Here is a 27833-nt window from a genome sequence, read left to right on the forward strand (position 1 = left end):
TTTTCGGCCTCTCCCATCAGGCTTTCCCTCCCTCCTCCATCAACGAAATGCTTCATATCTCGACATTTCTTCCTGCACTCGCGCCCCTGGGGACTGCATGGAGGAGGTCCCATTCCATCCCACAGAAGGCTGTTTTCTGTTGCCACTTCGGTCGCATTTTAATCGGTTTCCAAAAATATCCGCAGCGCAGTGATGAGTCCAATGCGATCCACTTTTTTTCCAATATTTTGCAGCAAGTGTTTGTAATTGCGAGGAATTGCACTGAAAACTTCTGCATTTTATAGATCAAATAATCATGAGTAAAAATATGGCTAAAAACCCTTAATTATACCTAATTTCTCCGTGAAACTCGGATCACTTAGTCCGTCAGCGACGCGAGTGGCGACTTTTGTAAACATATTTAATCGCGTGTCGTGGCAGCACATTTAGAGGCCGACTAGAAAATCCTCCTCTTTTGTGATATTCGTGTCTTTCCTCTTGAGTTGTTTGCAATGAAAATTTCCACAACGCGAATGACTGCATCCAGCCGACATAAGTAATCAATGCATTCTTTCGTCCTGAGGTGGAAAAATAAAAGAAGAATAACAGTTCGCAAGTTAAGTTTTGATTTAAGAGTGAACACTTAAGAAAATTAAGACGAACGATTTTAATACTAAGCTGCACTCCACGATAAAAATATTTTTGTAAACAACCACAGAGAATTATACCGGAAATCTCAACCGAAATTTGCAAATTGGCTTTGATTTGGGCAGAACTAGAGGTTGCTTAGCGACATATCAAATTTTAGTCTTCGTCAGTTTTGAATTTTCTCTTTTGTAATATTGGTGACTCGCACATTCATTCTCCTAAAGCCCTTTTCCGTCTCTACGATTTCAACTCCCCCACGGGATAAAAGTTGTAAAGAGGAAACACACTCCCCACCTTCAAAGCGCCACGGGAGGTTGGGTGGAACTGCATGCCTCTCTAGAATCTTGTTTGAGCCCTGCTAGAGGCTCACACAACTCGCGGACGAGCACATTTCACTCACGCCTCGACGCCGTCTTTTTTTTATCTCGCGGCCGCATCGAACATGCATCCACCCAAAGCTCTAAGGGCGGGAATACCGACGGACATGCCTCGGAAGAATTCAACCACTCAACTCGTACATGCAAATTCGCATTTATTCACTGCAGATACTGCCCGTGTGCCTGGCCATCTCCGGCCGCGCTCGTAGTACCATCCTTATCGTTTGCTCAAACGGCTTGAGTGAAAAGGAGGCTCTTTTAGAAGACAAGATGTGACCGTGAACCCTTCTTTACGTGCTGGAGAAATAACAATGGGGAAAAGCATCAGTATACGTTCACGTAAGCTTTCTTCTTTTTTTCCGAAACATTTAGAATGTCTCGTCCATTCGATTGTATGCCGAGTAAGCGGTCCACTAAGAACGATTTTCCAACAAAATTGAGAATCGAAATAGAAGAAAAATGCTGTAATCTGTGCTTTTGTTTGCGTTATTCAATCACATCAATACCATTTTATAGTTATGTGAGTGAGTGTTAAATGTTTATTCAAGACTTACAATTATAGTTTAATCATTTTCCTTACTTGATTTAACCAAATATATTATTCCACAGAAGCTGATAGCAAAATATATATGAAGAGGAAATGTATGAAGGGGAAATATGCCAGTTACAAGACGCTCATTAAAGAAACATTATGAAATTATCACTTCATCTGGTTTCCCAATCGTGAAAGTATGGAGGGAGAGTGGGTAATTACCGTTTCGAGTATTTGCGCACATTTTTTAATTCCCACAAATTAAGCCTCGAAAATTATTTGCTGCCGTTTAATCAAAGATAAATATAGCGAACAACTCCACTTATTTGAAACACCAGGGAACCCTGGCGGATGTGAGAGTCCAAGATTCAAACTGATAAATATGAAGGAATGAACGTATATGAAAACGATGTTGCACTTCAAAAGCAGAGGATTGGAAAAAGATTAGAAAATTGCTTCAATTAAAGGGAAGAAACATACACAATTTTTGAAGTGAAACTTAAAATATCCGTAATTGTTTTCCCAGTAATTTTACCTGTACGTAAATGTATGCATAACCAACTACTTACCTCTAATATATTCCTCAAAAAATAATCAACAAGGACGGATAGAAAATCTTTACTAGCATGGAAAATTCGTTCCAATGTCCGAAAGATTTAACGTCAATTGTTTTTTCCAAGAAGTTGGTAGAGCGATCTCATTCTTACTAGACATGAGATCGGCTATTTGTATATAATAATAATAAATGATGGACATATGATCGATGAAAATTGATCACGGTAGGTTGGGCCTGGTGTCACTTTATTTTTATACGTATCGATATTCGAATGAAGGGATATTTTCATTGCTGTTTTATGAGCATTTTTATGACCCTGATAAATGTAATAGAAGTTGTTTACATTTTAACATTGTTACATGCATTCCTCCTACTCACTTATTCAAAGTATGTTTTCAACTGGCTCTATAGATGAAAGAATAAAGAAAAGCCATCCCAAATCAGCCATGGTAACCAATCCTAATAATCCCTTTCCACGACCCCTCCCACAAAATGGTCTCCCCTGCAACCGACATAAACAACAGAGAAGCCGCCCGCCTCGACAATAGCCACGTTATGCAGAGCACGCGCGTCGCTTCCGGCCACGTTTTGCTCCAGGGTCTTAACTGATCGGGGGTGGCTGGAGGGTTTGAGCGATATACATTAAAAAAATCACTCAACTGGTTCACAAGGATACATAATAAAAAAATTGTATCCTTCATTGAGCGGGGAAAGGAGGTTAAAAAAATGAGGGTTGGTTTAGCTGATCAAGCTCACTGGGTACGGCTAGGGCTGTGAGGGGGGGTAGAAGGGTCGAGGGTGGATTTGAAGTTGGTTCGGGAAGTGAACAGGGGTGTAGGGGTTGATGAGAAGGGGGAGGAACCGAACGACATGGCCAACAACCCACCCCATCGACTAGGGGTTGAGTAAAATGAGAGATGGTAAAGGAAATGGGGTGAAGAGGCCACTGGGGGGGAAAGCGAACTGGGGGTGAGTTGTGCCCTTTAGGGCTCGACCGCGCAGCTACTGCCCTCTGTCGGGGAAAAAAGTAAATGCATAAAAGGACGCGAGCTAATAGACAGGAGTAGGGATGGCCCGTAGGGGTGGCCACCCAATTCGAACCAGCGCACCCTCAAGCCTCAAGGGTGTGAGGGAAATGGGCTATAGGGGAAGGGGCACAGTAGATGGGAGGAGTTTTTTTTCGAGGGTTTTTCTCCATAATCCGAGACAGCCAGGGATGATATGGGGAAGATTGAATAACGATGTAGAAGCTGAGATGAGGAAGTAGAAGATCCTTGGGATTCACTGAAGGGAAGAAGGGTAAGTATAAAATCCGAATGGAGTAGAATCTTTCCATATCGAAATAAATACTCATTCAATTCGTTACCACGATTATAAAATGTATTACGACCTACGTTTCAATGTTACCTCACCATTCCCAATGCAAGAATGGTGTGTGCGTCTGTACCATAACGAAGTGAACACAACATCAGAAATCAACATATTTTAACATAATTTTTTTCATAGAAGTTTGCTACAGGTTACTTCTTCATTTTAAGGAGGATTACTTCAGCCAAGTATCCATTTTTGTACTCAATATTTATTTCAACCATGGACTTTGTAGGCATTCACGGATTTGTGGGTCACAAAATAATGAACAGGGCCGTGAATCGAGAGACTTATCAGTATTCAAATTACGAGACGATGGTCATGATTGAAAATAAATTTCACCGCTTCGTTTCCCTGGAACCCCAGACGGGGGCCTGTGCTACCACAGTTGTTGACGACGGTTTCGAGTTTTGAACTTGAGCGGAGAAGAGGGGGAGGCGGTCACAGGAGGGGTGAAGTACGTGGGGGGAGGACTGGCGGACCGGAAATTGGTTTCAAAGAGGGCACGAGGGAGGGAAAGGGGGCTTCCACACCCATAGCCTCCGGTCTCAGAGAGAGACCCTCGGCAACCATACAGGCTTTAAAAGCGGAGCAGTCGGCTGAGGGTGTGATCCGAGCTAGGGTGAGGGGATATAGGGTGTGAGAGGGTTCTAGGGGTGGGAGCAGGGGAAGAATGGCTAGGGTGAGGGTAGAGGCAGCACAACATGGGGGCGATCTGTATTCCGGAATGGAAAACTACTGAAATGGGAGAGAAGGAGAATAGTGTGAACTTCGCCCATCAATTGTGTTTGAAAGCTTTAAAATCAGTGAAAAAACCAGAGCTTGGGTCAAAATATGTGGAATACGTGCGAAGGATCGAGGAAAAGTATTGGGATAATAAGACCAATTAAGGACCTTAGAAGACAAGAGGGATAAGTGAAAGTATTAATTTTTGGAGATAAGCACAGATAATGATAGGTGGGATATACAATACTGTTGTGGCAAAGGGAAACAAGTGAATCACTGATAAGAATATATATACTTATAGATTCAGTAATTTACATGTATCTCTTTGTTACAACAATATTGTGTACCCCACCAACCATTATCTACACTGATCTCATAATAAAGAAATTTCACCTAGCCCACCCTTGGCTTCTCAGGTCCTCAATTAGTGGATGAATTCGAAGACAGCGGAAAGTTTTACGCGCAAAAAAACGGGTACTTTTATTGATAAAAAAATGAGTACAGGAAATACTACGAGGCCGAAGATTTTGTAAAGTAAATGATCCAACGTAGACATAAACTCTCTTCAGTATGCTTTTCGTTGCATTGAAATTGATTGTTTCATTTAACCGATAGAACTCCTCTAAGTCTCGGGTTTCTTGCTTTTTTCTACAGGCAGTAGCAGAGAGGGGGGACTAGCACGTCTGGGGGAACATAAGGCGAGGCAAGGCAGGGGGGACTCCACCCCTCTCCCCCCCCCCAAAAACCACTACATTTTAGAGTGAGAGAGCATTTTGAGGGTGGCACTCGGAATGGCAAGGGAAGATATTTAGTGGATGCTGGGTAATGGGAACGCCGGGAGGGAGGTATGACAAGGGGTTGGAAGGGATACTTTTTTCTTCTTGAGGGGTGGAGTGCAATGAATTAGGGAGGCCGACGAAGGGTGTGGGGGCAACGCTTGTGGGGTCTGATGAGCAAGCGGGATGTGAAGTCCAGGAGGATACGGCTCGACTGCGCTGGAAGCAAAAAAAAGTGACGCGAAAGACGCGTGGAAAAATATGAGGAGGAATTATGCATTCCAAAGGAACGTGACCTATTGAAAAAAAAGGGACTGACTCCAAGTAATGTGAGTCGGGATGAGGCGGCGGGACACAACACAGCAGTGTAGAGTGATATCTCTACCTTCTGGTTGGAAAGACTATTTATCTTCAAAGGTCACGCAAACCACATGGAGCTGTGCTCTACTTTATATAGCATAAATATTGAAAATACCTTTCGACGGATTTTTAATCGCATTAGCAAAAATAATCAAGAAGGCAGGGATCAATTATTAATAGAAAAGGAGTAACATGCAACATGAGTGGAAACTTAGCATACATTAATTCGCAAGGGAAAATCGTACGAAGTTTTTTTTTCTTGAATAAAAACTACGGATGCTATCATGATAATATAACATACGCCCACTCCAGATAATTAATTGTAAAATGATATTATTGTTGCACATCATTCTTAGTTATACCTATTAGTTATTTACCATTATCAACAATTTATTTATTTCTTTTGTCTGCTCATTTATCTCCTACTCACGAAGTGCATCAGATATTTTGCTGCGGTTAACAATATAAAATTTAAGTGGTACAAGAAGGCAGAAAAAAAAACCTTTCGACGAACGAAAATTTGACACCACGCTGGGGTAAAACGAGGCTTAAGGGAACTTGGGTGACTAGAGCGAATGGAAAAAATAACAGAGGCGTGAAAGTATGTACCATAAACACTAGATGGCATAGGCGTAATAGACGTAGGCTGGAAGTGGACGACAGGGGGCAATGGATAGATACGATTGAAAGGAAAATTGGTGGAGGAGATAAGAGGAGCGCGCCTGATAAGTTTGCAACCCCTAGACAGCGAGAGTGGTCCAGAGGAGGGTGGAGCTAGAGACAGGGTTCCCACTCTTACTACATTATAAAATTCACGGTTTTTTTTCCAGGTTTTCACGGTCTAAATGTCATAAAATTCACGGTTTGTAGATAAGGCATTTTAGGCAGAAATATTGATCACGTGACTATCATCGGCCGCACGTTAACTAAAAATGTAACAAACGCAACAGATGCCTTGAATGCAAACGCTGCAATGACGTCACCTATCGTAAGCAAAATTCATGTCCGGCTAAAAGGGTGTGAGTGGGAAAATGGAGAGAGTAGGAAAATGGAGAGAGCAGGGTGGCAGGGAAGTGAAGAAGTGCCTGATTTTTTGCCAGGGTTAACGTCTTCCAATCGCAGGCTTAAGGTCAATGTGCTGTCATGGCACACACGGACCAATTAATAGTTGCGCTTTCGAATACACGTGTGCAGGTAAATGCGTGGACAGTATCTGCACGTGACTCGGCCTTGAAACATGATCGAAATATCCTTTTTTTCTTTAAATCCGTCTATCGTAGTTCTACAATCAAGTTTGAGAGATTTCTAAGGTTTTATGACGAAATTCACGGCTATTTCCAGTTTTTTTCACGGTAGACGAAATTCACGGCTTATTCAAGGTTTTCACGGTTGAGGGGGAACCCTGAGAGAAGTCACGAGAAATAACAGCAAGTGAAGAGAGGAGAAGCTATTTTTTTCTGCATGCTACTTTCGGGTCGACATGCGTGGGGTCCTGAGGGTATAAGTGGACAGCGTTGCGGCGTGGCCGATGACGGGAAGGAGGGCATAATGCGAGGAATCAGATGGCAGCGAACGAGAGTAGGGGCCGACAGCGGTCGCTGGTAAAGTCCTGCCGGAATAACGAGGGGAAAGACTCGCTGCAGAAATTAGGGGAGGATCCTGAATTGAACAGAAGGGGCGAGGAAGGAGTTCCGCTAAGGGTTGGGGGAAGACTGATCGAAAGGCAAAAGCTCAAATTTCCCCCAGTTTACCCCTCGCGTCGACAGTTCTACTTGCGTCCAGAAGGGGCCGCCCCTATCAGAGAATGGCATGAGGTCGCCACGGATGAGGTATGCACTTGCCTTCAAACGCAGAACACGAATTAAAGTGCCAGTGCTTAATCCCATTTTGCTCCATTCGATAAATATAGTTGACGGACGCAGGGATAATTTCATCAAATCTTTCTCCAAAGCGGTATGGGGATAACTAATAGGCACCCTTGCAGCACTAAATAATGGGATTTAACCAAGACGAAACATATGAAGGCGTAAAATTATAATATTTTTTATATTCTCCATTATATTAGCAAGAAAAAAGTTAATTTAAATTTTCGTTAATACTCACATCGGCAATTGTTCCAGGACACCCCACAGCCAGCCTGGTAAAAACCACCATTAGAAACAAAAAATATGACTTTAAAGGGTGAGATGGATTTCAAATAACTTCTCAATCATAAAAAGTCAAATAAAAATCAAAATTCCGCGAGAACTAATTAGTAAAAAATAGTTCATAAAACTGAGACAAAAATATTAAATTAATTAAACTATAATAATATGTGAAATAATAGTTTTGAGCAGTAAACGCATATTTTTCCCCGATGTAACGCATTGTTTGCAAGGCTTTACGGAATAACAGATTTAAATAAAAAAATCAGGACACAGTAAGTGTCTTAATAAGGCATCTTGCAGCTCAACGAATGAGGTTGTCGCAATATCACACCGTCTCCATCACTGCATGCAGCTAATGCACCCTCCACCCTTCCTCACCAAGCCATGCACCAATGCATGAGCAAGGCTTGCAGAAGAAGGGTGGAAAATGAGGTGAAAGCACTCACTGACCCTTCCCCTCACGACTTGCAGAAGCTCCCCCGCTTACTCAGACCCCATTATACTGCCAACATAAGGGGAGCAGTATGCTCCCATACAGCACAGGGAGGAAGAGGGAAACAGGAGTCAGAAGGATTTTTGCTAGGGTGCTGTAAAGAGAAAAAAAGGGATAACACGGACGCTCTTCTTCTTCCCAACCTAACGCGAGGCCCTGAAAACCGATGACTCCCATATGTGCCGGCAAAACTCCTCCACTTTTTTCCTCCGACCAAAAAATTACAAAAGAGGATCCTCTAGTACACCTCTGAATGAGTTGTCACCCACCACGCATTTAAATGGGTTTGCAAAAATCGCCACTTGTGTCGCCGGCGGACAATGTGATCCGAGTTTCACGGGTAAATAAGGTATAATTAGGGGCATTAACCGAAATTTATCCTCACGATGGTGTAATCTATCAAATTCATTACTTTTCACTGTAATTCCTAGCAATTACGAACACTTTACCGCAAAATATTTGAAAATAAAAAAAGTGGATCGCATTGCATGCATCGCCGCGCCGTGGGCATTTTTGAAAACCGATTAAAATGGCATCAGATATCAGCCTCCTATGGGAAGGAAATGGGTCTCCTATATGCAGTCCTTTCGCCTACGATCATCAGCCACCTATGCATGGCAGGGGGTGTGCTTGGCATACAAAAAAATAACACCCAAATCCCCCCGCGCCCCACACCAAGCCTACAAAACACGAACCCTAACCGGCCAAGGGGGAGGGAGAGAGAAACCAGTTCCGCTTGGGTGAACACCCTAACCGAAAAATTCACCCCTCTCTCACCCTCAATAGTACTGCACCCTAAACCCCTCCGGGAAATTCAGGGAGCACGAAACATAACAGGTACGCAACACGGGCACGCACAACTTCAACAGAGAGCACACGTAATAATCGGATGTAGAAATGACTCATTTATTACCCATTTAACTTGATTGACACTAATAAATTATGCATCAAAGAAGAACATTCTAAACAACGGGAACGAATTCATCAAAGAAAATTCTCAAATAATTTGAAATGCTTCAGTTTTAAAACATCCGCCCCGGCAGCAAAAATACGAGTTAAATATGCTACCATTTGGTCAAATATATGCATAATATCTAGCTTGTCTACTATAATAGCTTAATAAATATAACCTCAAAATTACTGGACCAAATGCATTACTTAACGGAGATTTCACTGGGACTCCTTCTAGCCTAATAATGATTTAATATTCAAACCGATCAGCAAATAGGCATTACTTTTATCAACGCTTAAAACTCGTAAAATGGTAACGTTCACAACGGTCATTCGTCACAATAAGCTGTAACATACCATAATACTCACACTTATAGATCAAAATAAGACAGATTTATTAAAAATTAATATCGTTCATATATCAGGGAATGTAATAATGTGTCACTTTCCAAGTAGCCATCCGTGCCACTAAAATAGGATAATAGAAAAATATTCATACCCACATAAAGCGCTTATTGAAGCGCATTCTAGTTTAATAATTCCACAATTCCACGGCACAATTCATGCTCAAATTACCTAGCACATTCATACCATTTCTTATAATTGCTAAAAACTCATAAAATTGAAACGCACTAGAAAATCCGTCAGAACTAGGTCACTATACCGTAAAACTGAAGTATAATGTTAATGGTAAATAATTACATTCTCTAACATGTCCGACAACTAATTTCATTCAAGTCTAATTTAAATGTGGAGAAATTCGTACCTTAGACTTCAAACATGCATCTTACTTCCCGAGAAGACAAATAAGAATCCAACACGAGTGAGAAGGGGTTCTGCGACACAGTGTTACATTTTCACGAGCACGATTCTCGCCGTGGAACTTCACCCCTGATGAAATCTGAGAGTTTAAAAAAAAAGAAAAAAATTGAACTCTAGATTCCGACGTCGGGTTGTACGCACTTACACATAGTACCGTTCCCAACAGCCACCCTAAATCGCTCGAGAGGCATAAAATTGAATGTAAACATACTTAATGGATCTGTACACAAGCCCACGATTGATGATCGCGAGATGGGTGTGACCTGCAAGAGGAATTAATGGGAAACATCTCTCAATTGAGGGGATTATGTTTTTGTTTTCGAGGGACGAGTGGAAACAAGAAGTTCCTTCTAGGCTAATTGTCTTCGTATTTTCATTCCAGGCTTAAAAAGGTACACCACTAATTTCCTTACAGCAGCTTTGGCTTCCACGACGATACCATTTGTTTCGCTGCAAGCAAACATCGACGGCATTCGTATCCAGATTTTAACCTTAGAATTCTGATGCACAGGCAGAGTAAAACCTTATTGAGGAAGCTAACGAACAGACGTCCACATAAATTATGAATCACTGTGGGCAATGGAAATGATTTTGAGAATGACCTTAGCGTGACAAGACGACAAGCTAATTTAATGCCGAAGTAATGCCTGAAACAATCCCAGCGAATAATATTAGTGACGATCTTTCGGGTTTTCATACTAGGTGACTTTTATCTCTCTTTTTCCTCCAAAGTATCGACGAGAGACACGCTCTTCAGGAATTCAAGAATCCAAGATTAAGATAAAAATAACACCTTGGATTTTTGGACTCATGAATACGATGAGCGTGTCTCTTGCCGAATCGTTTGAGGAAGGAGATTATGGAAAACCTCACCCGGAGGGTAATCCGATAGATATTCACTAATAACTCAATGCAACTCAAGACATTACTTACTACTCCAATTATAGTGACACAAGATAATAATGACTTGAGGCAATTAGCAAGAGAAGATTCTTGGCATGTAATCGCAACAATTGAAAGGATCATCGATACATACTTGCACTGAAAGTGGATGTAGTACATACATACTTGAATACTCACGAATTGTTACTCCCTAGACTGAGGTAGCAAAATTGGGAAGCACATAACCCCAAACTGGTACTTACCTAGAAAAAAAGAAAGGAATACGTCAGTAAACATTCACCAAGAGTAAAACACACATTAAAATTTTGAATAAAATAAGTGTAAAACTATTAACAAACACAAGGAGTTGAAAATCAACTATTCCTCAACTGTACGAACACTACATTGTCCATCCTAAATATTTATTTTAATGCCTCTAAATTAGTTCCAAATAGGAAAGTAAAAAAGGAATATTTAGGAAAAGTCAAGATTATTCGATTGAAATGTGATGCGAAAGATTAAAGTTGTCGCGGATTTTCTACTCTGCCGGAAGAACTTGAAAGAGCGACGAAAATATCGACAAACAAAACTCTTTCAACTTTTTTTCCATCACGTCATCGCGTGCCAACGTTCATAACGGTGACTTCAACTAGAGGCTGCAGGTTCCTAGCGTCAACAAACTTTTCCATCATCGGCCAAACCGGCGCGCGAGCAAACATCATGAAACTTAGCGTACCCACATGCGTCGGGGCTCCACCGCGAGAGGAAGGAGCACGATAAACACCATTACGGAGCGGAAAAAAATGAGACGGGGTAATTGCATCACGTAACCAATACGTTGCGTTGCTCTTTTCTGAAAAGGAACGCGACAAAAGAGTACCGCATCGCGCGATGGCAAACATTCGACGAAAGATTTAACGCTGCCGCATGACGGAAGTACCTACGTACCCCATATCTCTCAACTGTGTATCGCCGAAATAAATCAGATTTTCTATTGATATTACTTCGTCTCTTTGCGATGAATCTGCGGAAAAGCTATACTTCCCCAAGGCCTTACCAACAGCTCCCCATCACAGCATCAACGGCGATTACGAGGGAAAAAAATGGTGCAAATCTCAGGTCTTCAACCGGATATTATAATTGAAAAGCACCTTTGCATATCAAAGTTTCGATAGCAGATTAAACCACAATATTTAGGATGATATTAAAAGAATGCGTTTTTGAAAAGTCGTTTAAGTTTTGTTATTAAACAAAGGTATAAATCAGAGAACAGTTATGCATACAAAATCGCCAAGAAAACTAGATATCTCCTACATCCCAGTCATGTATTTCAATTCCAAAGTAACTTTTGCGTGGTTAATCTAATTCAACGTGCAGGCTTAAAAGGATAAAATGAAGACAAGAGAAAAAATCCTATAATACGTGACAAATCAACATGGCAGAAGACCGAGCACTGTATAAGCTGAAAACGTACAAGATATGGTATTATATTACAGTATTTTTCGTTCATTTAGCATGAATAAGGTAGTTAACCACAAAAAAATTATTAGAAAAAAGCATCCTTTAATTCAACATCTTAGTCCATTGCACTAAGTGGCATAATATATCTCGAAAATGCCTTTATGTGCTGAAATAATCTTAGAATTGACATGTGCTTTTCATTCAGATGCGTAGGTTTCAAGCACGTCAAAACTAATTTCGAGGCATTAAAAGATGCATCTAGTATGGGCAACGTGGTATTCGTGCCACTGCGGAATAGTTTATAAACTCCTTGTATTAGACAATAATTTTAAATTTCCTCATTCATAATAGTACGGCCTAGCACGATTACGTAACCTCGTTCGCCTTTCGCTTTGGCATCGATATTTCTCCACGTTTTCGCATCGCCCACGTCAAAAACAAAATCGCCCAAATAGTGCATACACATCTCACTCAGCACGGGAGCCAACCGTCCGTCCGCGGCCATCGCTCTTCCTTTCCCCCGTTCCGACCATTCCAACCGCACCGCACTCTAAAAACCGCCCACCCCCGAAAATGCTATCTAACCACATATTGACACTGCGACTCCGGCATTGCTGGGTGTAGAGTCCGAGAGGAGGGGGGGGGGAGGAGGATGCGAGACAGTCGGCACACACACTCACTCACGGGGCAAACATTGGAGGGGCAAATAAGCAGTGCAGCGCGGAGAGAAGAGCGGGGAAAACTAGGGACAACGCCTTCCTTCCTTCCGCCCGCCCACTACGACGATGCCATTACACCAACACACACACACACACACACACACTCACTGTCGTCCTTTCCTTCCCACTGAGTCTCCTTCCCTTATTCCTCTTCCACGACAGTAAGCGTATTAAAATACCCCGTTCAACTTGACCCAATACGACGCATCAGTCCGGATCGACATATTTTTTTCGCACATTATATTTTTTTATCCCTACATCACCGAAAGCATCACCATTAGCCTTTTTACTTCGGGAAAGGGCACGCGGGGTATACATCACACCATGGTTCTTCTTTATTTAATAATAATAATTATTAGTATCAATTTAATTAGGTGGCCCTATTCAAAAAAGAGCACAGCATAACCATATTATTCCAAGGAAAAAGAAAAAAATTCTTTGGGGTGTCGATGACACCCCACGCGTCTTCTAATGTTGCATTTCTCCGCGCGCCCTCTCCTGGGTTAACAATTGTACGTACAAGAACATCCACGGATGCCCTCGAACACTAATGATATTTGTGATAGCATTGCAAATGCAACCCCGGCAATGTTAATTACGAAGTACATGAACAACACAACTTAACAATCACACTTACACGAACGTCCATGCCTTCGATAGGGGAAATCTATCCAGGCGGGACTCTAACCCACGACTTCTTGTTTGACAGGCGAAGAATCTATCCCGCCACCGCCGAGACGGACAAATTTCGATTAAATCTTACGCTGTCGCCTTTAAATTTCTAGGTTATATAGGGTAGATTATTTTCTACATTTACGTAAGGGCTTGACATTGATCGGAGTTATTTCAGCAGGAAGCCGAAGAGTACATCAAGCGAACGAATTAATTGGAATTTTCTGACTACTTGTTGCCTCCTTGTGACTCGATCACCATTAACACCCTTTCACGAATTGCAACAGATTGGACATTAAACCTTTCTCGTGAAGAAACCTCCAATGCAATGCCAAAAAGATGCCGTACACGGTCCAAGTATGAAGAATTGAAGTTGGAAATCTTAAACTTTGTAATATCCTGAAGTGTAAAACTGTTACACTTGTGATACCAGTAATTATAGACGAAGGGGACTCAAAACAACAATATCTGAAAAAATGAAGGTGCTAAACATATAAATGGAAACATTTCATAGCATGCGTGTCAATTCTACGAAGGAGCTCCTTCAAATTCACATATTATAACTACTTAAAACCCGAAAATACCACCACGTGTTGAAGAAAAGAAGTCATATGCCTCCATTTGATGGTGCATGTTATTTGCATGTCCAATTATTTCTTCGAAACAAAAATGAAAATTTTAGGACTGCTAGCACGTGGGAGCACAGGATTGTAATAGTATGGCCCTAAAATGGCACGATATAATTTTCATAAATAAATCCCATTAAGTTAGGCCAGTAAAGCGATTAATTGTAGCAAATAATTAGATCCAATAGTGGGGGGTAGGAAAGAGCTTAAAAACCCACGCGCCAACGTTGGTGCATAATGAGGAAGACTTACTTGGTATTCCTTGGTCCTCCTCCTACCACCACCCCTGAGGCTTCCCTTCATTGTCGTCTTATGGCAACGCCTTCCTTCTCCACCTCGTAAGCCCTGGCCTTGCTATTTACCTCCGTCTGTCCACACCCTAACTTCCCACGCGGCCGACTCCTCAGCGAACTATACATTGCTCGCCGATACCATTCTCGGCAGATGGCTCAAAAAAATCCTCAACCTCCTCTCCCCCCTCCTTCCACTCCACTCACTTACCAACTTCTCCGCCCCACGTCATTCATTTTCTTCACCCATACGCTTATTCCTCCAGAAAATTCGAATTTGCCTACGTCCACCCTCAGGTTTTCCCGACATTCATTTTTCTGCGCGTCTGGAGAGACCTATGGTCAAATTTTTTTTCACTATGTTTCCGCATACACGAGACTGAAGAATGGTTAGAAGAAACGCAAGAAACGCCCGAATCACCAATATTTGCACGAAATGAAGTTTATAGAAAGGAGTATATCACAAGGTGGGTCGATGAATGACATTCGTTGTAACTACAGGCAGTTAAAGTAGGCTTTTTGGCACAAAAGAGGAAACCACAGTTACTCATACTTCAAAGAAAATAGCCCAGAAATTAAACAAGGCAGCTTTATTTGGAAACAAATTCTAAATATTCACGAACTCCCGAAGGGCTAAAAGGCTACCGAACTAAAGTTAATGCGTATGATACCAATTGTGCGCGGAATATTAATTCATAATATAACATAGAAACATTTAAAACACGTATTCAACCAAATATATTATACATATTTTATACTTCTAAAACCAAAGGACAACATATTTCAGGTGATGCAACCGACCAAAAACGGAAACTCATCCATCATGCTTATCTCTTTCAGGGAAAAAAATTGAAAAAACTTCGAATTGCGTGTAGGAATAAATTAATTTATTACAGGTTCTTAATAAATACCAATACTAAGGCAAGTTTCAATTAAACGATTTTTCAACAAAGAGAAAAACCGTTGCCATTTGGAAAATTCTTTCTCCGATGTCAATTATGTTCCAAGTCTGACTTTGACCCACATCAACAAGTATTCTCAACTCTTGATGATTACATGATCTCCTCATTCTTCCACTTTCTTTTCATCGATAACCTTTCCCCTTTTCACACAAGGCTGTGTTTTCAGAGAGGAAGAGTAAGTCAAAATGATTCCTACATCCCTATACGCGTGAGAGCTTAAAAAGTCGATAGCCGCTTTACCCAAATATAATCCGGTTACACCTTTTAACACGAGGGGCACAATGCGCCGGAAAAGAGATGTATAAGATGGCACGGAAGAGGAGAGAAGTGGATTCGATGAATGGCAACGATAAAGCAGTCCTCCTGACTCGAGGCCGTCAGATGACTTCAGATAGGGGCGCATTGAGCTCGGATGGAGAAACGCAACTCTAACTGGCCACTAGGCTGCTCAAGTCAAAGATACAAACGACTCCTGGGCTGACTCGCAACGAATTGAAAGCAAAAGCGAAAGCTCATAGTCGCGGGTCTTGGGCCCACATTCACAGTGGCTGCTCAGGAGTCACCCAGCCAACATCAGTGGTACAATAGAAGTTGCGTCCCAATGATCTATCCTCAGAAGAAGGTGAATTACTAAGACAGCATCATTCAGGTGTTGCAACCGACCAAAAATGGTAGCTCTTTCACCATAAGTATCTCAAGAGAAAATGTAAGAAAACGCGGTATTCCATGTAGAAATTTATAACGACGCCCGACGGTATACGAATTCAATCTTGGTAGCGATAAAACGATATTTCCAGAAAAGTGAAAATATTTTCCATTCAGAAGATTCTTTCGCCGATTTCATCTGTCATTTTCAAGTTTGACCTCCACCCATATCAACAAGATACGATGAAAAAATTAGATACGTCAAAAATATTTTTACTATTATACTATATTTTTCAAAACCAATACACTACCATTGTTATAGAATCTTGACACTATATTTCACAAAATAATTTTGCGTATATGTGTTCCAAGCATGAATAATCTAGTTTACAGCTATGGCACTAAGGTTGCGGCCCTCGTTGAAACTAAATAAAAAAGGGAGAATAACGAATTGTTTCAAACACTAGATTCAGTCAATTGATCTAGGACTTCTATTACTCCACGATGAAAAGGAGCAAACAGATGACACGATGCTAAAGAAACCCAATATAATAAAAACTTAACTCCGAAAAACTTCACTTATTCTTATAAACCATAATTTAAAACTGCTTTGCCACACAGCACGATCTATGAATTTTTCAATCTTAGGCACTAACATAGAATCGTAAATGCGCTTGGACAAAAAAGTCTGGAAAGGTATTGTGAGCAGTTTTCTGTTAACAGCCCCATCTCTTAACTCTGGGAAGAACGCCGGCCCATTCACTTAATATTGAACACGGAAAATCACAATTTGCGGCAATCCTAAAATTTCGGTCAGTCACAAAATCGACATAATTCGTAGACGCAACGGCCTACCGAACTGTTAAACCGGCCACCGAGATGCGGGCGACAAACGAAACTCCTAACTATTTAATTCGGGCAGCTAATTGATGCGGGCAGCGAAACGAGAAGCGGACTAAATATTACACATGTACGCCTAAAATCTTGCTAATGCAACGCCAATTATAAGCGCCCGTCCCGACAAACCGCATTGAAAAAAAAAGATATTGCCTCAACACGCACGGAGCACAACGAAAGAACCCCGACCAAGTTTAATTTAAACTTGTTACACACCGTCAAACCATCTAGTTTAGGAAAGCACAAAAATACACAAACACAAGCAAATTGCGCAGCGTAACAACGCGGTAGCGATACACTCCGAAATAGAGCTTGCTAGTTCTCGTCGACACAATTACAGTATAAAAAAAAAGAAGGCGGAAAAGCGGCCGACAGATCATTATACCTCTTCCGTCGTGAGAGGAGGGGAAGCTAAAATTCAACAGAAATTACAATCGAGCACTTTTCGTCGCGGGAATAAATTTAGGGAAAAAACAAGAGTGGGGGTAGATAGATAGATAGAGAGACAATGCCAAAGCACGAAACACAACGTACGCAGCCGATTTATGGTTTATTTAGTCCCGCTGATGAATGGCGATAAACTATTGATTGCAGGGACGCCCGCTTCCCAGATTAAAATACAACACATGTTTATCGACGTACACACATCTCTGTAAACACGCGGATCGCCGAACGATCCATTCTCCCCCCCCCCTCCCTCCAACACCATCGCCGATGCAAACGGGGTGGGAGGAGCAAACGGGAAGCCAGCCGCCTGATCAAACATTATAAATTCATTATTTGTGAAGGTTTTTCCAGCGACGACATAGATAAATAATTCGCCCTACCCATCCCACCACGCATATCGCAGTATTGACGTTGATAATTGGGAGAGGGACCCTTTTGCATCGGACAAAAAGGGGATTCGGGAATATTGGAAGGGAGAGATACGGAATGAGGATGCATAACATTGAAATAAACATTCGCATTTTCCACGACTTTAAACTTTTATTCCGACCGAGGTTTCGATGTCACTACATCACCTTCAAGGTACAAAATGGTTCGGTTCTTTTGATTTTATGGGATGTAAAATGATCATCATTATCATCAACAATGGTGGCTCTCCACTCAATTCTGCCATCAGCTAATCCTTTCAACCTTACGTGTTTCTTCTCTTTCACATCCTTCTTTACCTGTTACATATATTTTGTTCGAGGTCTGCCTTTTTCCGTTCTTGCCGTCCACTTGTCCCTCGACGATTGTTTTCATCAGGCTATCATGTCTCAAGATGTGGCCTATAAGGTCGTTGCTTCTTCTTATTGTTTCCATTCTCTTCTCTCCTACTCTTCCTATGCCTCATTTAGAATACGATTGTTCCAGCAATCGTTGGAACTATCGTGCATTCACACAACGATGGTTAAAACCTGTGCTGCCCTCCAATGCTGACATCTAAAGTGAACGAGAAATTGACGGTTAGCGAAGCTGTTGAGGTACGCAGGGTCAAGATATTTTTCTTCCGCCCATATTCTTCCTTGGTTGGAAAATCCATGGAAAAAAAATAGAGCGAAGGGAGCTTCATGAACTTTTCATCTTTCACTTGTCCCTTCCTCTTCCGGCATCCTAGCGGCTAACCATCGTAAAGTGGCAATGTTAGGAACTACGTGAACTATTGTCTGGACATGCATTCACACAGCTAGTTCTGCCAACTATCGTTGGGACGATCGCTCGGACAATCGTAATCTGAACTTAGGACTCCCTCATAACCAACTCGGTCGATCCATTTTATCCTCCTCATTCTTCTGTAGGCCTCTATCCTTGCTTCTCCGCTGCTGTCATGTTCCATGCCTTACCTCCGTACTGGAGCATACTTCAAATGTAAAATGATAACACGCTGATACTATTTTTCCCTCTTGCAAACTATTCTCCTTATCTTTCTACTAACCCCCCCCCCCCTCGCCCCCTTGCCTCATACATCCATATCCATTCCCCCTACCCTCTCTCCCTCCAGCACCCCAGCGACCGTGCGTGCACGCCCGAATAATTACGGAATACGCGAAATCAAATGTGCTAACCAATCAAATCAAATTCACGAAATGCGGCAAATGATAGCCAATTAATTCCATCGAATTAATTGAAAACGAATAACGACTCAATTACATGGACTCACACATCGCCGGAGCGGGCGATAAACAACGCAGGGTGGCGGTGAAGGGGTCGGTCCCGATGGGAGCATGATCAACGACCGCTTTTGGCAGGGAAAACAAAAGAAAAACGCAAAGCGAAATCTCAAAGATTACAAGGAGCAGGATAAGGGGCAAGAAAATAGGCGTACTAGGAAAGAAAACATTTTGTGGTGAATATAAAAGATTCCGTTAACAATTTGTCAAGAGGTAACTACCAGTGGCGTAACTATGGGGGGGAGGTGAGGGGATGTATCCCCTCCGCAAAGCCTCAGAGAAATCATAAATATATTTAAAAATCTTGTCTGATATATAATAACGGCATCTGCTTAAAGTTGAATTTTAAGTGCCAAAATTATATAGAAAGCATTTTCAGGCTTGTTATTTTTCAAAATGTTTCCTGAACCCTGTGCTGTCCACTTGGACATCCGATGCAAAAATCGGGAACCTATAGAGTGAAGTGGAGAATCAGAAATGTCGTATTTATTTCTCAATCGATTTAGGACTAGATAGTCCTCTTTGAGAATTAACTTAATTGATTAATGCACACATCCATGCCCTGGATGGTGGTCAATCCACCCAAGCGGGATTCGAACCCGCGACCTCTGGGTTATTAGAAATGACTTTCATCTTTGAGAGAAATAAGAGAAGACTGTCGAGGAATGACGTCCACATGAATTGGTCGCGTCAGTAAAAACTGTACCGGTGAGCCAACCTCACCACAACCAGTCAGACAGATTTACAATAAAAAACGGTGTCGTGCGTATATGTACTGTTGTTGTATGAAGTGTTGTTTGTGTGAAGAAGAAACTTAAAAACTAATTGGAACATTGACAACAGATATAATATCTACAATACAGTGAATTGAAATTATTTTTATTCTTTTTTATTTATATTATTATTTTTTGAATAGGATTATCATTCTCCAAAAAATAATAAGATACAATTAAAAATATAATGTAAACGCAAATTCATGACATAACGACGCACGCGAGAGCACAGCAGGACTGGAGACGGTCATGGCAGCCCTGTTGCGGGAGGGTGTAGTGGATAAGAGAGGGGCAGCGAGAGAGCGAACGAGAATGGAGGAGGCGAGTGGGTATCTCGGCGGGTCCAGCGACCTCAAGCGGCCCAGTCTCCCACCCGCAGGCGACAACCGGAGACAGCGGTCGGCCTGTTTCCGCGGTCGGGTGTCGAGTGATGGCCAGACGGGCCAGACCGCAACATGAATTCCCAGGCAACGGCGCGAGAGTGTGCAGTCGGCGGCGGCCGACCTACGTGTACACGTTCTACCAACGCTCACCTCTCCCTCGCTCTATCCACCTATCTCTATCACACTATTTTCACCGCGTGCGTGCGATGGAGAGAAAGAGCACGAACACGTCCCTCCAGTAAAGTCGAATCATTTTTTTCACCGAATAAAGTTTACCATTTGTTATCATATCATTCATTCATTCATTCAATAACAACCTATATCCTATTATTATTGTTGTTGAAATTTATCATGAAATAAAATTTTTAAATGTAATACAAATGTTATGCTTGCAATATGTCACTATGTAAAATAAATGGAACCTTCTGACAAGCTTTTTGGCTCAGAAGGACCTAGTTCTATATGCAATTAAAGGAAATTATTATCATTATCAAAAGTACAAGGAAAAGATTCAATATGCGTCAAAAAACTGCCATGGCCGAAATTTAGAGCGTTGCTTAGCATAGCTTTTACATCATCAACAGATAATACAAACAATCAATACTGAGAGGCACTTTTCACGAGGCACTCAATTTTCGCGAATAAGCATATCCGAGCTCAATTAAACGAATTTTCCTTCAATGAACGTGATATAGACTAAATATATAGGGGTATAATACATACTAAATAGACTTAGTTTTTGCGTTTTATAACAACAATGGATACGGGCATCGTTGAAATGAACTGTACTTACAATTTCTGCTCGCGAAAATTTTCTGCTTCTAGGAATAATTAAGGCAGATTCGTCATAATTATATGCAGTCATCATTTCACATACTACCCACCGATTCAATAATGCAATTGTTTTCTCGGTTAGCTTGATTCCCATATCAGTAACGGAGATAAATAATCAACAAATTAACGAAGCCAAACACTTGAACTAAATAAAATTTCCAGAAATTATAGCTATGCTGAGCTGCCAGGATAATCCAGATATAAATAAACAGCTAACTCCTCACAATTTAAGATGACTGAAAAGATCGCGCAAAAGTAAGAGTTCGTGAGATGGTTTATTACAATAGAAAGCCTCAAATCATTCACACGGAAAAAATGCAACTATATTATCATATGACGGACCCAGTGCACCCCAATTTACGAGAATATTTTCCGTCTGGGAAGCACCAACATCTGGACAAGATTAATTACAACGACAAATTCAATTTATCGTCGGTAGAATAACACGACCAGGATGTTGTGGGCTCTCGATCGAGATTCGCCATATCATTAATTTCAAGTTATGGAAATCAATTTCGGTGGGAAGCCGACGAGCGCATCACCCGAGCGATTTTTATTTCAAGGAATAACATGTCTACGTGCCAGCTCCCGGTGACCCAATCACCATGAAAAACCTTTTGGGAAAAAGAAACTGATTGGATATTTAACCTATCTCGTAGTGAAACAACAAATTTAATGAGAAAAATGTCATGCGCGGTCATGATATGGACAATAAAAAACAAATGAACTTAGGATCGTCAAAACCCCATTTCAACCAGGGGTTGCGTTTGACACATTATAGAAATTATTCCTTTGGGTTGATTTTGATTGGCTAAAAACCTTATCGGAATTTGTTGTGTTTTGAAGTGCTTATTCCGAACACGATATGATCGTTTGTAGTGAGAGCTCAAAGCAAAATTTTCGAGCAAGTAATTCTGAACGCATATCAACCAATCGGAATCAATCGTTCGGAATGAAAACCAATCACAATAATTCCGTTCTGAGTCTCGCAAATCCCCCCAGGGCGAATAGGGGTGATCTTACCCGTTTATATACTCTCTAAGAATTTGACGATTAGGCATGACCTCACTTAGGTTACCGAGGTTACGCCGTGCAATGAGGCCATACAAATTTTTAGAGCTGCTAATGGTAGTCGTCCTCTAACGGGAAAATATATTAAGGACCCCTTCCTTTCACCGAGTTTAAGTATGGCTTCATATCAAATTTTCACAAAAAACGTTACAAAGAATACGTATAATAATAGAACTGAGAAAATATATTAGGATTTGTCAAAAAATCTATTTTACTAAACATACGTCCATCGCTAAAATCCACATGAAAGCACAATTTACGATTAGAAATGTAGAGATGATTGATTTAAAATATTTACAAGACAAACCGCCACGAGTGAATATATAGAAAAAGACCAATGAAAAGATCTCTTATTTATTTATTTAAGTAATCTACCGATTAAGGTAGGTTTAAATGGAGCTTCACGAAGCATTGCTTGAGTACGGTAAAAAATAAACTATTTTCATCAAACTCACAAGACAGAGAAATACGTCACAAATATCCAAGTGAACCTCCATGGGGAACAGTGGCAGATACAGATGGAGGCGCAGGGGCCGCGCGCCCCCCTTTTGCGGGGCCACCCGTATTGCCAAACATAGCATAACCACAAATGTAACCTTTTTATATTATAAGATGGCATTGTCTTGACTATGTGTGTAATCACTTTCATTCAAAATTTCTGAAGCTCTGCATATGACTTGATTATTTTTTATTACGATAAAAGTAAAGGTAACTCAAGATATCTTTTGCGCCCCCCTTGAGTTTTCTCTGTATCCGCTACCGATGGGGAAAGACTACCACACGGGAAGAGTGAAACAAATTATACAATCAACTCCTTCCCCCCCAGGGACCGCTGCCAAATGCTTTCTCGGCCACACCAACTCTCACCTACAAAGAGCCAAGCAGACCGCCGACTGATTTTGTCGATATAATTTGCACGAGCTAAGCTTGGATTGGCTCGGATGCAAGGAGCCTTCACATCAAGGGTTGTATCTCAAAAGCTCCCCTCTCCCACTTCCATCCTTCGTCACACCACTAGGGAAGAGGAGCCAAAGTCTTTAGAGAGCGAGACCGACGGAGATTATAAGCAAAGACGGTGACGACGGAAAGGAAAATTGTCAGCGGTGCGAGAAAATATAAAGGAAAGCTGAGCGAAGGAAACGATGACAGAGCTAGCGAATCAGGAAACTTAGACAGCAGAGCAGGATTTTGATCTGTTTAAGTTTGTTGAGTGACTTTCAATAGCACAGAAATAGAACTTATTCGCATAATTACTGAGGAAAAATAATAATTATCATTAGAGTCATGCCCAAGTTACAATCCAGAAAAGCTCATTCCTGAAACAAGAAAGGTCTCCTTTTACATATGTTCCATAGGAACAACGACCTTTAATGATCAAATAATTGAAAAATGTAAACTATCTGATGCATAGGTATCGCTAAGACACTACTGTACTACATTCCTAGAAGTTTCTCGAGTTTGGTGAAATTAAACAAATCGAATCTTAATACAAGCTAAGTTCATTTGACCTGAAGATTTTTTTCTAAGTGACAATTTAGGTTATTACTCTCAAGTTAGGCTCGTCTTAAAAGAGAAAAGCATGCGGTAAAATATAGCAACAGCGCCGTAGGCCATTGGAAGTACTACTAGCAGATGTTGATACTCTTAACAGGAGTGTTTTCTCTTGGTTACTCATTTGTGACACCATAAAACATATCATCCGTGGTATTAACATTATCTTTGCTTTTACCGTGTATGGATCACTGACAAAAATTATAAAACATGCCCTAATGGTGCGCGCCCTGTTAATTGCCATGCACATTATCAAAAAAACAAAGCGTGACCAAATTATCATCCATGTCAAAACACCTGCTCAAAACTAGAGCCATGAAAGTGAAAATTTCATATCAAGTTACTTCTCAGATTATTCGTCAAAATTCATTACTGTAGGGAACATCAAGATTACAAAGAACGATTAAAGCTTAATTATTGGTTAAATATGAGCCCCACAGGTAGATAATACTAACTATACTGAATATGTTCAACTGATGCAGGCTTCAATTGCTGGAAGTTAGACATATTTAAATAAATAAAAGTTAGTAGCAGTTTTCCACAATTTTTTTTTTCTGCGTACCAGACTTGTACCAAAGGATGGCTCAGTGAGCCGAAACGCGTTGTACGCAGTAAAAAAAATGTGTGGAAAAGTGCTACGATCTTTTATTTATTTAGATATATAACCATACTGGTTGGGAAAAAATAGGCGGTTGACACGATTAAGAAAAGTTCAGGTTAAAATAATCGCAGCGCATACCATTCCTTCATAAAATGTGGGAGGTGGTAAAACGGTGGACGGGGAGGCGATAAATATCTGGTTGGTGGGAAGTAGTAGCAGACGTTGGCTAAGTTGACGGGGGAGGTGGGTGGCGGCAAAGCCGCGCGCGTGGGAATCGAAGATGGAGGAGATGAAAGAGGGGCGGAGTACTAGAGGTGGGGGTTGGGGCAAGGAAACGAGGGCTGACGACGGCTCTTGGACTACGAAAATCCCGTTTCCCAACTCACTCCTAGCCCAAAGACCTCCACTTCGCATCCATGCCCTACACTCTAGCCCAGAATTTTTCCACCACTCACTACAGTATACACTAGTGTAGTACATTTCACGAGAACTCATCGTCAACTTTATTTTCGATTGTCGATTTTTGCTGATTACCCAGAAAGAAAACAAGATACTCGAACGAGACCATATTGTATGCAATAAAAAAAATTAGATGAAGTTCCAAACATAATTTAAGTGTTAGAATATTGCATTGTCAACTCTTTTTGAGTTATCCTGAATATTTCAGCTTGACAGCTAATTGGAAAGTAGGTTAAAATTGAACATAGAGATTTGACTCTGACAAGATGACAAACGAACAAAAAAGCGAGTTCAGAAAGACTCTGTAAAAACTATAACTTGAGAATCTGCACTTGCCATACGTCACGTCCGCCATCACCGAGAAAACATAGAGAACTAAGGACGAATGTCAACGACTTTAAACAATATAATATCCTAAATTATCAAAAGTCTACGACAATCGAGGATCAGGATCGTCAACAATCGAGAACAATCGACAGCAATACATGAAAATCGTCTTATTTTCAATTATTTGAATGCTCATTACCTATGATTACCCGCTTAAAGTTTACAATCGCAGAGGATGATATATTTCGTCCAACGGGCAAGCCAGCAGTGGACTTCCGAGCACCACGCTTGCAAATCCATTCTTTTCCACTCCTCATCGTACAGTAGCCCCATCTTGAGTGATCTGGGATACATTACGGAAAAACGTGATTCAAGAAGTATTTCAAACAAGAAAGAAACATGAGTTTTCCTAAGGTACTTAAGTCGACGAATATACCTATTGCCAGATCGAATTTCGACAAGAAGTGAAATACTCCAGATTGCGTCAAAGATGAAAGGAAATCAATAACATGCCGTTTTATCCTAAATATTGAAGTGAATCGCTACTTTAAACGGCTTATCTTTATCTTATTTGAGTCAGCAACCCGAATGTTCAGGAATGAATGATTTAAGAATACTATTTTTCGAGATATTCGGCAATCACGGAATGTACGATGTAACATCTGGCTTCGACGGAAGCTGAGTGGACGCAGCCAGCTACCGCACTTTGTCCGCTTGATCCCCGGCCAAGAGACACCGCAACACGCCCGTCGGAATGGAACAGGAGGAATTGTGAGAGGAGGAGACGGGCGGAGAGAGGAGACAAAGGATCTGAGAAGGCGAGAAATTCAAGAGGCGAGAAGGAGAGAGGGAAGATTATTTGGCCGGCTGCAGAAGAGGGCGCGGCTGTTTGGAAAGAGGACGAGGAATGAGGGGAAGAAGAGCAAAGGAGAAGGCGGTGAGTGGATGGAGGGAGAGATAATTGCCTTCATTTAACGGACGAAAACGAGAACGCGCGTCTGACTGACTTGGGGGGGGGGAGGTGGGTGGGAGGACCTTGCGACGCTGGCGAAACCAAGGAGTCTCGCTGAAACCTTGGGACGCACCGAATTGGATGGTGAAGCAGCACCACAAACAGAGCCTACTACAGTCCTTTTCAAATACGAATACTCCCTGAATAACGAACCGTAAACTTTCCCGAATACTTGTTCGTAAGGCGGGAATGGCATTAATGTACATGTGACAAATCAACTACAGTCCAAAATCTAGGATAAAATGGTTTTGAGGCGACTGATATTACAAAACGATGTTAAGAAAAAATTAAGTTGCGTAAGAAAAAAATAAAAAAAATATTTGAAATGAAAAAAGGACAACTTGCAATAATTTTGCTTATTCTATGCATTAATGTATACATACAATGTTACTTGCTTATTGCAATAGAAATAATTTTTAAAATACTTGAAATGAAAAAAGGAAATATTACAATAAATTTACTTATTCTATGTATTAATGTATTTCTGAAATGTTATTTGCTTATTGCATAGAAAATAACTTCAAAAATTACTTTAAATGAAAAAGGATAAATTGGAATTTTACTAAGTAATTCTAAGTATTAATATATTTAAAAAAATATAATTTTGAAATTAAGTTGCGGCTAAAACAAACAACACACTACCATTAACACACGAACTTATGCGGAAAATTATTATTTTATTCTTAACTGGTTGTGGTAAACTCTGTTTACCGTTATAATGTGATTCCGACGCAGATTAGCTCTGTAAATTACACGCAGTTTTTATTTATCATCCTAAAAATATTTCAAGAATGTTATTGCTAAAAAAAAAGTAAAACAAAACCGCGAAAACCACAAACCACAAAGCAAAAAACGGATACAGTATGAATTAATGGTTATACAAATTAAGCGAACTTACTGACGATTTGTCACCACTGAAACTCCAGTCAAAAACAAATTTTACTTCACGGAAAACAATACGTTGTTTAAAATAGTTGCAGACTTGATGTGGTGGAAGTTCGATAAATCCAAGAAGAAAGAATACAAGATGTAATTTCCATTTTTTTCAATTTCAAAACTTGAAAACCGGCCTATGTTTCACTGTGTCATTTACACCTTGAAAATGGCACATTGTATTGAAACCTGGATCGGTTGTAAAGTTTTAAATATGCCGGCCTCGGTGGCGGCGGGGTAACGTTCTCGCCTGCAAAAGAAGAGGTCGCGGGTTCCAGTCCCGCGTGGGTAGGGTTCCCCGGTCCAGGGCATTGTTGTTTGTTTACGTTTACTTGTTTGTTACATTTGCTGAATACCCCGGTATAAAATGGCCAATAAGAGCTGTATCCGGTGGTTTGAGAATATAATAAAATGAATAAAATAAAAAATGAATGTATGGAAATTACCTTTAGCGTTCTTTCATATTGGATACGTTGTTTCTTTAAGATGGAAAAACTCAAGAAATTCCATATGGCTCACTTATGAAAAGCAACAATCATATCAAAAGAAATAGGAAACTACGAAAAGGAAAGACAGGATAAAAGAGACCCAACCGGAACGGGCGGTAAAACGTACAAAGTAACGGGAGAGGGGCCAAGGAAGGCGAAAGTAGAAAAGGAGAGGTGTATATGATATTTTTTCTTCGCGATCCACCGCCAGAAGAAGGAGGGTGAGAATGTATTAATCAGGGCAGTGAGGCAGAAGGGGAGTCGAGCCAACGGCGTTTGCAGATTGGGCGGAAAGAGGGGAGATTTAGAGGTGTGAAGTGCTGTCGGATGCCGCGACGAGAAAGGGGGGCAGCACC

General features: G+C 41.0%; 1 protein-coding gene across 6 annotated transcripts in view; it reads right to left on the reverse strand.

Annotated features, from left to right (window-relative positions):
- LOC124166372 (transducin-like enhancer protein 4) overlaps nucleotides 1-27833 on the reverse strand; it is a 531827-nt gene that overhangs the window by 419984 nt on the left and 84010 nt on the right. The window contains exon 1 of one of the 6 annotated variants that reach the window (XM_046543869.1): nucleotides 14348-14486. The exons of the other annotated variants lie outside the window; for them this stretch is intronic. Within the exon in view, the coding sequence (XP_046399825.1) occupies nucleotides 14348-14398 (51 nt within the window). The 5' untranslated portion in view covers nucleotides 14399-14486. Of the gene's footprint in view, nucleotides 1-14347; nucleotides 14487-27833 lie in introns of those variants that run through there. 6 annotated transcript variants of the gene reach the window in all.

This window comes from Ischnura elegans, chromosome 10 (assembly GCF_921293095.1).
Source record: "Ischnura elegans chromosome 10, ioIscEleg1.1, whole genome shotgun sequence".
Lineage (NCBI taxonomy): Eukaryota > Metazoa > Arthropoda > Insecta > Odonata > Coenagrionidae > Ischnura > Ischnura elegans.